Here is a 13,835-nt window from a genome sequence, read left to right on the forward strand (position 1 = left end):
GGTGGTGAGTGAGCATGCCCATGTTATACAGCCAATTAAACTAATGAACTGAGGCGGCTGGTGGCCGCAGCGTGCCCCTTTCGGCTGAAACGCTAAACAGCTCCGTGAATTTAGCCTCGCTCGCCTGGAAGATAATTACTTCTTTTTTTTCTTTGCGATTTACCGGGTTGTTGTTTCTGTTTACGTATCTAATAAAGTACTGAGAAAATAGTATGTTTTTCACCTCCTACTGCCCCTGTCTACTTATGTAACCCCCCCCTCTTTCCCTATCAGAAATCCCATCCAAAATGTCAATCAGAAATAAATCCCACTTAATATTCAATCTCTTTTCACTCCCTAAAGAAGTTTTTTACTTTACTTGAGTCTCAGGAGCCTTATGGTCTTAAGACTTCCCATCAGAAGTGGCAACAACAGTCTGAGTGCAGACAGTACACCTGCAGCTTCTCCCGGTCCTTTGAAACAGGAGTTATGGTTTTGCTGTCTGTGCGTCTACCAGATCTCTTTACACGTCTGTGGTAGCCCGGTGATCCGGAGGGCGAGAGAGAGTTAAAACCCCAAGCTGCTTTCTGATGTATTTATTTACTGCATCAGGGTTTGAAGGTAAAGGTTGTGGAGCTTGGAGGGGATTGCTGAGATGGCTGTGTGTGTGTGTGTGTGTGTGTGTGTGTGTGTGCGTGTGCGTGTGTGTGTGTGTGCACCCGCACGCGTGCACGTGTATTTATAACAATGCTGCCTGCTCACTTTTTAAGCCCTGGCTAAGCGAAGGTAGACGACAGACAGACAGCGGAGCGTCACTGAAGCTATAAGACCTTCACTAGTCTGGAGACCAGGATTAGCACTTAGATGTCCTTCCCAGGGAGAAGGGAAGGGGACAGCTCAATATTACACACCACAGCATTTCTGGGAAGAGAGAACATAGTATATGTCAACCTGCCTCATCCTGACTAAGGTTTTGTGATTTAGTTTTGGTGTCACTAATCTCATCTGATTTATGATATTGATTTGGAGATACTGATATTGATTTAGAGATTATGAAGATCCCTTGACAAAGTTACTATGCAGTGGTTCTACAGTAATAGTTACTATTCAGTGTTTCTACAGTAATAGTTACTATTCAGTGTTTCTACAGTAATAGGTACTATTCAGTGTTTCTACAGTAATTGTTACTATGCAGTGGTTCTACAGTAATAGTTACTATTCAGTGTTTCTACAGTAATAGGTACTATTCAGTGGTTCTACAGTAATAGTTACTATTCAGTGTTTCTACAGTAATAGGTACTATTCAGTGTTTCTACAGTAATTGTTACTATGCAGTGGTTCTACAGTAATTGTTACTATTCAGTGTTTCTACAGTAATTGTTACTATGCAGTGGTTCTACAGTAATAGTTACTATTCAGTGTTTCTACAGTAATAGGTACTATTCAGTGGTTCTACAGTAATAGTTACTATTCAGTGTTTCTACAGTAATAGGTACTATTCAGTGTTTCTACAGTAATTGTTACTATGCAGTGGTTCTACAGTAATAGTTACTATTCAGTGTTTGTACAGTAATAGGTACTATGCAGTGTTTGTACAGTAATATGTACTACTCAGTGTTTCTCCGGTAATAGTTACTAGTCAGTTTTTCTACAGTAATATATCCTATGCCGTGTTTCTACAGTAATATTTACTATTCAGTGTTTCTACAGTAATATTAATAATTCGCTAAACCCACAATAAAATCTGCTAAACACGCATATGTGACCAATAAAACTTAATTTAATTTAATAGTTACTATTCAGTGGTTCGACAGTAATATTTACTAGTCAGTGTTTCTACAGTAATAGTTACTATTCAGTGGTTCTACAGCAATAGCTATTAGCCAGTGTTTCTACAGTAATATGTACTATGCTGTGTTTCTACAGCAATAGTTACTATTCAGTGTTTCTACAGTAAGTTACTATTGTGTTTCTACAGTAAGTTACTATTTTGTTTCTACAGTAATATTTAGCAATTCACTACACACGCAATAACATCTGCTAAACACGTGTATGTGAGCAATAAAATGTAATTTAATTTAATTTAATAGTTATTATTCAGTGTTTCGACAGTAATAGTTACTTGTCAGTGTTTCTAGAGTAATAGTTACTAATCAGTGTTTCTATTGTAATATTTACTAGTCAGTGGTTCTACAGTAATAGTTACTAGTCGGTGGTTATAATAGTAGGTTATAATAGTTACTAGTCAGTGGTTCTAACGGTGGTTATAATAGTTACTAGTCAGTGGTTCTACAGTAATAGTTACTGGCGGTGGTTATAATAGTTACTAGTCAGTGGTTCTACAGTAATAGTTACTGGTCGGGTGGTTATAATAGTTACTAGTCAGTGGTTCTACAGTAATAGTTACTAGTCAGTGGTTCTACAGTAATAATTACTAGTCGGTGGTTATAATAGTTACTAGTCAGTGGTTCTACAGTAATAGTTACTGGTTGGTGGTTATAATAGTTACTAGTCGGTGGTTCTACAGTAATAATTACTAGTCGGTGGTTATAATAGTTACTAGTCAGTGGTTCTACAGTAATAGTTACTGGTTGGTGGTTATAATAGTTACTAGTCGGTGGTTCTACAGTAATAATTACTAGTCGGTGGTTATAATAGTTACTAGTCGGTGGTTCTACAGTAATAGTTACTGGTCGGTGGTTATAATAGTTACTAGTCGGTGGTTCTACAGTAATAGTTACTAGTCGGTGGTTATAATAGTTACTAGTCAGTGGTTCTACAGTAATAATTACTAGTCGGTGGTTATAATAGTTACTAGTCGGTGGTTCTACCGTAATAGGTACTAGTCAGTGGTTCTACAATAATAGTTACTTGTCAGTGGTTCTATAGTAATAGTTACCTGTCAGTGGTTCTACAGTAATAGTTACTGGTCAGTGGTTCTAATAGTAACTAGTCAGTGGTTCTACACTATTCGTTACTTGTCAGTGGTTCTACAGTAATAGTTACTAGTCAGTGGTTCTACAGTAATAGTTACTAGTCAGTGGTTCTAATAATAACTAGTCAGTGGTTCTACAGTAATAGTTACTAGTCAGTGGTTCTAATAATAACTAGTCAGGGGTTCTACAGTAATAGTTACTAGTCAGTGGTTCTAATAGTAACTAGTCAGTGGTTCTACAGTAATAGTTACTAGTCAGTGGTTCTACAGTAATAGTTACTAGTCAGTGGTTCTAATAGTAACTAGTCAGTGGTTCTACAGTAATAGTTACTAGTCAGTGGTTCTAATAGTAACTAGTCAGTGGTTCTACAGTAATAGTTACTAGTCAGTGGTTCTAATAGTAACTAGTCAGTGGTTCTACAGTAATAGTTACTATTCAGTGTTTGTACAGTAATAGGTACTATGCAGTGTTTGTACAGTAATATGTACTACTCAGTGTTTCTCCGGTAATAGTTACTAGTCAGTTTTTCTACAGTAATATATCCTATGCCGTGTTTCTACAGTAATATTTACTATTCAGTGTTTCTACAGTAATATTAATAATTCGCTAAACCCACAATAAAATCTGCTAAACACGCATATGTGACCAATAAAACTTAATTTAATTTAATAGTTACTATTCAGTGGTTCGACAGTAATATTTACTAGTCAGTGTTTCTACAGTAATAGTTACTATTCAGTGGTTCTACAGCAATAGCTATTAGCCAGTGTTTCTACAGTAATATGTACTATGCTGTGTTTCTACAGCAATAGTTACTATTCAGTGTTTCTACAGTAAGTTACTATTGTGTTTCTACAGTAAGTTACTATTTTGTTTCTACAGTAATATTTAGCAATTCGCTACACACGCAATAACATCTGCTAAACACGTGTATGTGAGCAATAAAATGTAATTTAATTTAATTTAATAGTTATTATTCAGTGTTTCGACAGTAATAGTTACTTGTCAGTGTTTCTAGAGTAATAGTTACTAATCAGTGTTTCTATTGTAATATTTACTAGTCAGTGGTTCTACAGTAATAGTTACTAGTCGGTGGTTATAATAGTTACTAGTCAGTGGTTCTAACGTAATAGTTACTAGTCAGTGGTTCTACAGTAATAGTTACTAGGCGGTGGTTATAATAGTTACTAGTCAGTGGTTCTACAGTAATAGTTACTGGTCGGTGGTTATAATAGTTACTAGTCAGTGGTTCTACAGTAATAGTTACTGGTCGGTGGTTATAATAGTTACTAGTCAGTGGTTCTACAGTAATAGTTACTAGTCAGTGGTTCTACAGTAATAATTACTAGTCGGTGGTTATAATAGTTACTAGTCAGTGGTTCTACAGTAATAGTTACTGGTTGGTGGTTATAATAGTTACTAGTCGGTGGTTCTACAGTAATAATTACTAGTCGGTGGTTATAATAGTTACTAGTCAGTGGTTCTACAGTAATAGTTACTGGTTGGTGGTTATAATAGTTACTAGTCCGTGGTTCTACAGTAATAATTACTAGTCGGTGGTTATAATAGTTACTAGTCGGTGGTTCTACAGTAATAGTTACTGGTCGGTGGTTATAATAGTTACTAGTCAGTGGTTCTAGAGTAATAGTTACTAATCAGTGTTTCTATTGTAATATTTACTAGTCAGTGGTTCTACAGTAATAGTTACTAGTCGGTGGTTATAATAGTTACTAGTCAGTGGTTCTAACGTAATAGTTACTAGTCAGTGGTTCTACAGTAATAGTTACTAGGCGGTGGTTATAATAGTTACTAGTCAGTGGTTCTACAGTAATAGTTACTGGTCGGTGGTTATAATAGTTACTAGTCAGTGGTTCTACAGTAATAGTTACTGGTCGGTGGTTATAATAGTTACTAGTCAGTGGTTCTACAGTAATAGTTACTAGTCAGTGGTTCTACAGTAATAATTACTAGTCGGTGGTTATAATAGTTACTAGTCAGTGGTTCTACAGTAATAGTTACTGGTTGGTGGTTATAATAGTTACTAGTCGGTGGTTCTACAGTAATAATTACTAGTCGGTGGTTATAATAGTTACTAGTCAGTGGTTCTACAGTAATAGTTACTGGTTGGTGGTTATAATAGTTACTAGTCGGTGGTTCTACAGTAATAATTACTAGTCGGTGGTTATAATAGTTACTAGTCGGTGGTTCTACAGTAATAGTTACTAGTCGGTGGTTATAATAGGTACTAATCAGTGGTTCTACAGTAATAATTACTAGTCGGTGGTTATAATAGTTACTAGTCAGTGGTTCTACAGTAATAGTTACTGGTCGGTGGTTATAATAGTTACTAGTCAGTGGTTCTACAGTAATAATTACTAGTCGGTGGTTATAATAGTTACTAGTCGGTGGTTCTACCGTAATAGGTACTAGTCAGTGGTTCTACAATAATAGTTACTTGTCAGTGGTTCTATAGTAATAGTTACCTGTCAGTGGTTCTACAGTAATAGTTACTGGTCAGTGGTTCTAATAGTAACTAGTCAGTGGTTCTACACTATTCGTTACTTGTCAGTGGTTCTACAGTAATAGTTACTAGTCAGTGGTTCTACAGTAATAGTTACTAGTCAGTGGTTCTAATAATAACTAGTCAGTGGTTCTACAGTAATAGTTACTAGTCAGTGGTTCTAATAATAACTAGTCAGGGGTTCTACAGTAATAGTTACTAGTCAGTGGTTCTAATAGTAACTAGTCAGTGGTTCTACAGTAATAGTTACTAGTCAGTGGTTCTACAGTAATAGTTACTAGTCAGTGGTTCTAATAGTAACTAGTCAGTGGTTCTACAGTAATAGTTACTAGTCAGTGGTTCTAATAGTAACTAGTCAGTGGTTCTACAGTAATAGTTACTAGTCAGTGGTTCTAATAGTAACTAGTCAGTGGTTCTACAGTAATAGTTACTAGTCAGTGGTTCTAATAGTAACTAGTCAGTTGTTCTACAGTAATAGTTACTAGTCAGTGGTTCTAATAGTAACTAGTCAGTGGTTCTACAGTAATAGTTACTAGTCAGTGGTTCTAATAGTAACTAGTCAGTGGTTATAATAGTTACTAGTCGGTGGTTCTACAGTAATAATTACTAGTCGGTGGTTATAATAGTTACTAGTCAGTGGTTCTACAGTAATAGTTACTGGTTGGTGGTTATAATAGTTACTAGTCGGTGGTTCTACAGTAATAATTACTAGTCGGTGGTTATAATAGTTACTAGTCGGTGGTTCTACAGTAATAGTTACTGGTCGGTGGTTATAATAGTTACTAGTCGGTGGTTCTACAGTAATAGTTACTAGTCGGTGGTTATAATAGGTACTAATCAGTGGTTCTACAGTAATAATTACTAGTCGGTGGTTATAATAGTTACTAGTCAGTGGTTCTACAGTAATAGTTACTGGTCGGTGGTTATAATAGTTACTAGTCAGTGGTTCTACAGTAATAATTACTAGTCGGTGGTTATAATAGTTACTAGTCGGTGGTTCTACCGTAATAGGTACCTGTCAGTGGTTCTATAGTAATAGTTACCTGTCAGTGGTTCTACAGTAATAGTTACTGGTCAGTGGTTCTAATAGTAACTAGTCAGTGGTTCTACACTATTCATTACTTGTCAGTGGTTCTACAGTAATAGTTACTAGTCAGTGGTTCTACAGTAATAGTTACTAGTCAGTGGTTCTAATAATAACTAGTCAGTGGTTCTACAGTAATAGTTACTAGTCAGTGGTTCTAATAATAACTAGTCAGGGGTTCTACAGTAATAGTTACTAGTCAGTGGTTCTAATAGTAACTAGTCAGTGGTTCTACAGTAATAGTTACTAGTCAGTGGTTCTACAGTAATAGTTACTAGTCAGTGGTTCTAATAGTAACTAGTCAGTGGTTCTACAGTAATAGTTACTAGTCAGTGGTTCTAATAGTAACTAGTCAGTGGTTCTACAGTAATAGTTACTAGTCAGTGGTTCTAATAGTAACTAGTCAGTGGTTCTACAGTAATAGTTACTAGTCAGTGGTTCTAATAGTAACTAGTCAGTTGTTCTACAGTAATAGTTACTAGTCAGTGGTTCTAATAGTAACTAGTCAGTGGTTCTACAGTAATAGTTACTAGTCAGTGGTTCTAATAGTAACTAGTCAGTGGTTCTAATAGTAACTAGTCAGTGGTTCTACAGTAATAGTTACTAGTCAGTGGTTCTACAGTAATAGTTACTAGTCAGTGGTTCTAATAGTAACTAGTCAGTGGTTCTACAGTAATAGTTACTAGTCAGTGGTTCTAATAGTAACTAGTCAGTGGTTCTACAGTAATAGTTACTAGTCAGTGGTTCTAATAGTAACTAGTCAGTGGTTCTACAGTAATAGTTACTAGTCAGTGGTTCTAATAGTAACTCGTCAGTGGTTCTACAGTAGTAGTTACCTATCAGTGGTTCTACAGTAATGGTGTGTTCTATGCATGTCTTCACAACCCATCTTTTTACATTCCATTACTTATCGCCCCGTCTCTTTGGACTTGTCTTTACATGACAATCTTTCTAATGAATTCCCTAATCTCAATTAAATGGATGCAGAGGACAATTCCTAGTTGTGTGAAAAGTCTTGCGCCTGGTGTGTGTGTGAAGTGTGTGTACTGTAACGTGTGGTTTGACCTGGTCTGTCGAGTGTGTTATATGTGTGTGTGGCGTAAGTTCAAAGTCTGTAAGGTGTGTGTGTAACGTGTGTACCGTTGTTCCAGGACCCTTGGGTTGTTAGTGAAGCGTCTGGAGCGCGGCGGCAAGGCGGAGCAGGAAGGTCTGTTCCAGGAGAACGACTGTGTCGTCAAGATTAATAACGGGGATCTGAGGAACATCCGATTTGAACAGTAAGCCCCCCCCCCGACTTCGCCTCTGTCTTGACCTACAGAGATGGGACATATTCAACATTTACCTCTTAACTTTCTTAAACCTTTCATAAGCTTTTTACTCTCTGCCTCTGTCTCTTCCTTTCTCTCTCCAAAATGTACAGTAATACATTGTATTTAAGCATTATGAGTCAGATACAGACTATTAGAAATGTGAGAGTTGTGCCCTCAGTGATTCTCCATAAAGTCCTTATGGTGACCTATAGTTCTTGATAAGAGCCTCTACCCCTCTGACCTTACCAACCTTAATACAGTGGGGCAAAAAGTATTTAGTCAGCCACCAATTGTGCAACTTCTCCCACTTAAAAAGATGAGAGAGGCCTGTAATTTTCATTATAGGTACACTTCAACTATGACAGACAAAATGAGAAAAGAAAATCCAGAAAATCACATTGTAGGATTTTTTGTGAATTTATTTGCAAATGATGGTGGAAAATAGGTATTTGGTCAATAACAAAAGTTTATCTCAATACTTTGTTATATACCCTTTGTTGGCAATGACAGAGGTCAAACGTTTTCTGTAAGTCTTCACAAGGTTTTCACACAGTGTTGCTGGTATTTTGGCCCATTCCTCCATGCAGATCTCCTCTAGAGCAGTGATATTTTGGGGCTGTTGCTGGGCAACACGGACTTTCAACTCCCTCCAAATATTTTCTATGGGGTTGAGATCTGGAGACTGGCTAGGCCACTCCAGGACCTTGAAATGCTTCTTACGAAGCCACTCCTTTGTTGCCCGGGCGGTGTGTTTGGGATCATTGTCATGCTGAAAGACCCAGCCACGTTTCATCTTCAATGCCCTTGCTGATGGAAGGAGGTTTTCACTCAAAATCTCACGATACATGGCCCCATTAATTATTTCCTTTACACGGATCAGTCGTCCTGGTCCCTTTGCAGAAAAACAGCCCCAAAGCATGATGTTTCCACCCCCATGCTTCACAGTAGGTATGGTGTTCTTTGGATGCAACTTAGCATTCTTTGTCCTCCAAACACGACGAGTTGAGTTTTTACCAAGAAGTTCTATTTTGGTTTCATCTGACCATATGACATTTTCCCAATCTTCTTCTGGATCATCAAAATGCTCTCTAGCAAACTTCAGACGGGCCTGGACATGTACTGGCTTAAGCAGGGGGACACGTCTGGCACTGCAGGATTTGAGTCCCTGGCGGCGTAGTGTGTTACTGATGGTAGGCTTTGTTACCTTGGTCCCAGCTCTCTGCAGGTCATTCACTAGGTCCCCCCGTGTGGTTCTGGGATTTTTGCTCACCGGTCTTGTGATCATTTTGTCACCACGGGGTGAGATCTTGCATGGAGCCCCAGATCGAGGGAGATTATCAGTGGTCTTGTATGTCTTCCATTTCCTAATAATTGCTCCCACAATTGATTTCTTCAAACCAAGCTGCTTACCTATTGCAGATTCAGTCTTCCCAGCCTGGTGCAGGTCTACAATTTTCTTTCTGGTGTCCTTTGACAGCTCTTTGGTCTTGGCCATAGTGGAGTTTTTTAGTGTGACTGTTTGAGGTTGTGGACAGGTCTATTTTATACTGATAACAAGTTCAAACAGGTGCCATTAATACAGGTAAGGAGTGGAGGACAGAGGAGCCTCTTAAAGAAGAAGTTACAGGTCTGTGAGAGCCAGAAATCTTGCTTGTTTGTAGGTGACCAGATACTTATGTTCCACCATAATTTGCAAATAAATTCATTAAAAATCCTACAATGTGATTTTCTGGATTTTTTTTCCTCATTTTGTCTGTCATAGTTGAAGTGTACCTTTGATTAAAATTACAGGCCTCTCTCATCTTTTTAAGTGGGAGAACTTGCACAATTGGTGGCTGACTAAAAACTTTTTGCTCCACTGTATACCTTAGCTCCCCTACCCCTCTGACCTTACCAACCTTTACCTCTCTAGGCTAGATGGGATGCTAACGTCCCACCTGACCAACATCCAGTGAAAGTGCAGGGCGCCAAATTCAAACTACAGAATTGTAAATATTTAATATTCTTGAAAATTCACATGCAATATGTCAAAATAAAGCTTAACTTCTTGTTAATCCAGCCATGGTGTCAGATTTCAAAAAGGCTTTACGGCGAAAGCAAACCATGCGATTATCTGAGGACCGCACTCCATCAAACAAACACAGACAATCATATTTAATCCCGCCAGGCGCGACACAAAACTCAGAAATAACTATATAATTCATGCCTTACCTTTGAAGAGATTCTTCTGTTGGCACTCCAATATGTCCCATAAACATCACAAATGGTCCTTTTGTTCGATTAATTCCGTCGTTATATCTCCAAAATGTCAATTTATTTGGTGCATTTGATCCAGAAAAACACCGGTTCCAACTCGCGCAACATGACTACAAAATATCTAATAAGTTTCCTGTAATCTTTGTCCAAACAACTTTCCTAATGCACCTTTAGTTATCATTTTACATAAATAAATGATCAAATTTAAGACGGGATAAACTGTGTTCAATAGTGAATAAAAACAAAGCTTTCAGGTCACGCGCCCCAACCACAACAGCACACTAGACTTGACCCTCGTGCTGAACAACCCTACTTCTTCATTACACAAAGAAAAAACATCAACCAATTTCTAAAGACTGCTGACATTCAGTGGAAGCGATAGGAACTGCAAGCAAGTGCCTTAGAAATATAGATCCACATAGAAACCCCATTGAAAACGCTGTCGCCTCAAACCATCGTGGATGTTTGTCCTCTGGGTTTCGCCTGCCAAATATTGTTATGTTATACTCAGACATCATTCAAACAGTTTTAGAAACTTCAGAGTGTTTTCTATCCAAATCTACTAATAATATGCATATCCTAGACTCTGGGCCTGAGTAGCAGGCAGTTTACTTTGGGCACGCTTTTCATCCGGACGTGAAAATACCGCCCCCTAGCCTAGAGAGGTTAATATACCTTAGCGCCTGAGCCTCACCTTCCTCTGTTCTATTGATTTATTGCTACTTTTCATTTCCTAAAGTGGAATGAAGATACAAGGCCATGGCAACATGGAGCTAGGAGGGGACACACACACTAACACAGCTTTAGAGTCATATTGGTTCTGTCTTTTCCAGAGATGAGAAATATATTGCATTTTGTCCAGACCCTGACCCAAAGCAAGCATGTGGAAGGAGGTTGCCCTGACTGATATCCTGCCCATTAGGAAGAGCTCCTGCCTGGTTTAGTGCTGGCTAGGATGGAACTTTCAGGATTCACGGTTAGCTGTCTTAGGGTGCGGCCCGATGGGGTGTCTGTTGATGTGGTAGGGTCTGCCTGGCTATAGGCTATACAGAGAGTACATGTGGAGGGGACACTACGTGTACGTTGCGTTAATTAATACACTGGTCATCAAACATACAGTACCTTCATGGCCTAGTTCAGTTTGCTTGTGTTCTGTTAGATTATATCTTTATAACCAAGCATTTTCACATTTTCTAAATACACTTTGTGATTAAGTTTGGCAACAGTTCTTACCTGGCTCAGCATTCAAAACTCAAAACTGTTGTACTTACTTAGCTAGCTACATTGTTAATTCATTCATCTAGACTTGGCAAGCCACTGAAGTGTTTGGCAATAGTAAATATTGTGCTTGACTTTTCATTGGTAAACATCCACACTACCTCCCTGGCCTCTCTGCCGTGAAAGAGGTGTATTTGTACTTTGCAAACCAAATCCTCAAGGGAGAAATGTTTTGTATCGCTCCACGTACACATGGCTCACAGCTCTCACCGGCATTCACAAACGTGACCGCACCACAATATGATTCTAGTGGCGAAGTAAATCACTTTTTACAATCTCTCTACTCTCTTTGATTGTGCACTGCACCGTACGGAGATAATTCCAAGTGATATTATAATCTTATTGGATTGTTTTGCATGGATAAATATTTAGAAGCGGTTAATCTAACTAAATGTAATGATGCATTGATGGGGTAATTTATTATTCAATCAGAAAGCTGAGCTGCTGTCTCCTCGTCGTCTGATTACTGGAGTGTCACTGTGCCTCTCATTACCCACCGTAGGCTGCTGCAGTTCACATGATTTGAGGGAGAAATTAACATAAGAATGAAGGACAAAATCCCAAAGAAGTGTCTCGGCACACTCCGCTCCGCACTGAGGTGAAAGAGCTCCAAATGAAGTGCTGTTTATAACGGCGGAAGCGGCTTAGCGATTGTCAATAACTCATTTGGACGGGTTCAATGCGGTATCATGGGCGTGATAATGGAGAGGCTGAGAACGCGAGGGGGGGATTGTTGGCTATCACATCATCCTTTGCTACGCTACTCACATACGAACGCACGCACGCGCACAAACACACTGAAGGCCCTTATCCTCTTATGCCGTGGGACCGATGGGGCTGCTCCAGGCCAGACTATCTATATGCTAAGTGGCGTCTGAGCTCAGGACAAAACAATGCCGCATCAGAGCGAGGGGGGGGGGGGGGGAAGCGGCTTTTCTTATTTGGTTCCAAACTAATACAGGAGTTTGTCCATTCTGTATAAAGTACAAGTCTTTGTATGTGCGGCGACTTTGTTGTGTTTACTACACGTCGCCCATCATCATCTTCCTTGTTGTTTTATCATTTTACAGTCTAGTGAACAGTGGCTTCACCCATAAACCCTTTCCATACACAAACACACACAATTATTTGATAGATATTTGAATGTATAATGTTGACTGGCTGAATCTCATTGTGGTTCAACGTCTCACCCTTCCAATGCTAAAGCTGATCTCATCCTCCTCCTGAGACTATGCTGCCATTTACACAGCGCATACAGTATCTAGCTAATGGAATCTCTGAATTAGCCTCTTCTCCAGTGCTTCGCTACTATTAGCCTATGGTTATCCACGTTGACCTGTTGACCTCTCCTCTTCACGTCTGTGTAGCCTCTCTCTCCCTCTATCAATACGCTGCCATATCACACTGTACGTTACCTTTTGTTATTATCAAGCTATAGCTAATGTAATGATTTGTATGCTGCCTCTTCTTCACTTCTCTTCTTGACCTCTCTCTATCTGTTTTAGTACACTGATAAAGGTGCATTAGCTCATGTTCTTATCATGCCCTCGCTAATGTAATGATGTGTGTTGCTGACTCCTCTCCTCTCTACTCCAGAGCCCAGAACATGTTCAGGCAGGCCATGCGTTCTCCTGTCATTCTGTTCCATGTGGTCCCAGCCTCCATGAAGAGCCAGTATGAGCAGCTCTCCCAGGAGGAGCTTAGCCCCCCATGTCCGAGGGGGGAGAGGGGTAACCGGGGAAGCTTCACCTCCAGCCAGGCCTCGGACCCCCAGGCCCCGCAGCCCGGGGAAAGGGGTAGTCTGGTGGTCCACGGGGGGGTGGGGTTGGACCACAACCCACAGAGGATGTCCTCCAGGTCAAGACCACACCCCATTCCCATCCCCAACATCAAACACCAGAACCATGGTCCTCTACCACACCGTGTACCAGACCAGCGCTTCTCCACCTCGCTACCTCACAGCGGAAGCAACAACGTCTCCTCGGCCCCATCTCCATCCCTGCAGAGGAGAGTTAGTGCCAACCCTACTGCAGGCTACTTAAAGAAAACCGGCCGGAGACTGAACATCCAGCTGAAGAAAGGTAAACACATGCAGGCATGCAGAATGCACACACGAACACACACACAAACAACCAAACACTATTATTGTGAAACTATACATATTATTTTTGGGGGTATATTCATAGAGCTTTCAAAGGTCCTTTAATTCACTTCAATAAGAGATGATATCTCTCAAGTGTCCGTTCTTATCCTAGCTACATTTGAGATGAGTGTTGTGTAACTAATACTGTTAGAGACTTCAAAGTGTTGATATTTCATTGTGAAGGACTGTCTATCCAGCACTGCTCTACTAACTCACGTACAGGCCCAAATCTCATTTGTTCTGCATCACAGCAGCGTCTTAGCTGCACACACCACTCTGGGGAGGACAGCACTCGGGATACACACGCACACACACACACACGTACACA

At 39.6% G+C, this 13,835-nt stretch overlaps 1 protein-coding gene across 2 annotated transcripts in view; it reads left to right on the top strand.

The window, feature by feature from the left end:
* LOC115104519 (partitioning defective 3 homolog) overlaps positions 1-13,835 on the top strand; it is a 581,101-nt gene that overhangs the window by 278,359 nt on the left and 288,907 nt on the right. For both annotated transcript variants that reach the window (XM_065007121.1, XM_065007122.1), the window contains exons 8-9: positions 7,672-7,797; positions 12,961-13,445. In XM_065007121.1, the coding sequence (XP_064863193.1) occupies positions 7,672-7,797; positions 12,961-13,445 (611 nt within the window). The remainder of the gene's footprint in view (positions 1-7,671; positions 7,798-12,960; positions 13,446-13,835) is intronic.

The sequence above is a fragment of the Oncorhynchus nerka genome, linkage group LG22 (genome assembly GCF_034236695.1).
Source record: "Oncorhynchus nerka isolate Pitt River linkage group LG22, Oner_Uvic_2.0, whole genome shotgun sequence".
Lineage (NCBI taxonomy): Eukaryota > Metazoa > Chordata > Actinopteri > Salmoniformes > Salmonidae > Oncorhynchus > Oncorhynchus nerka.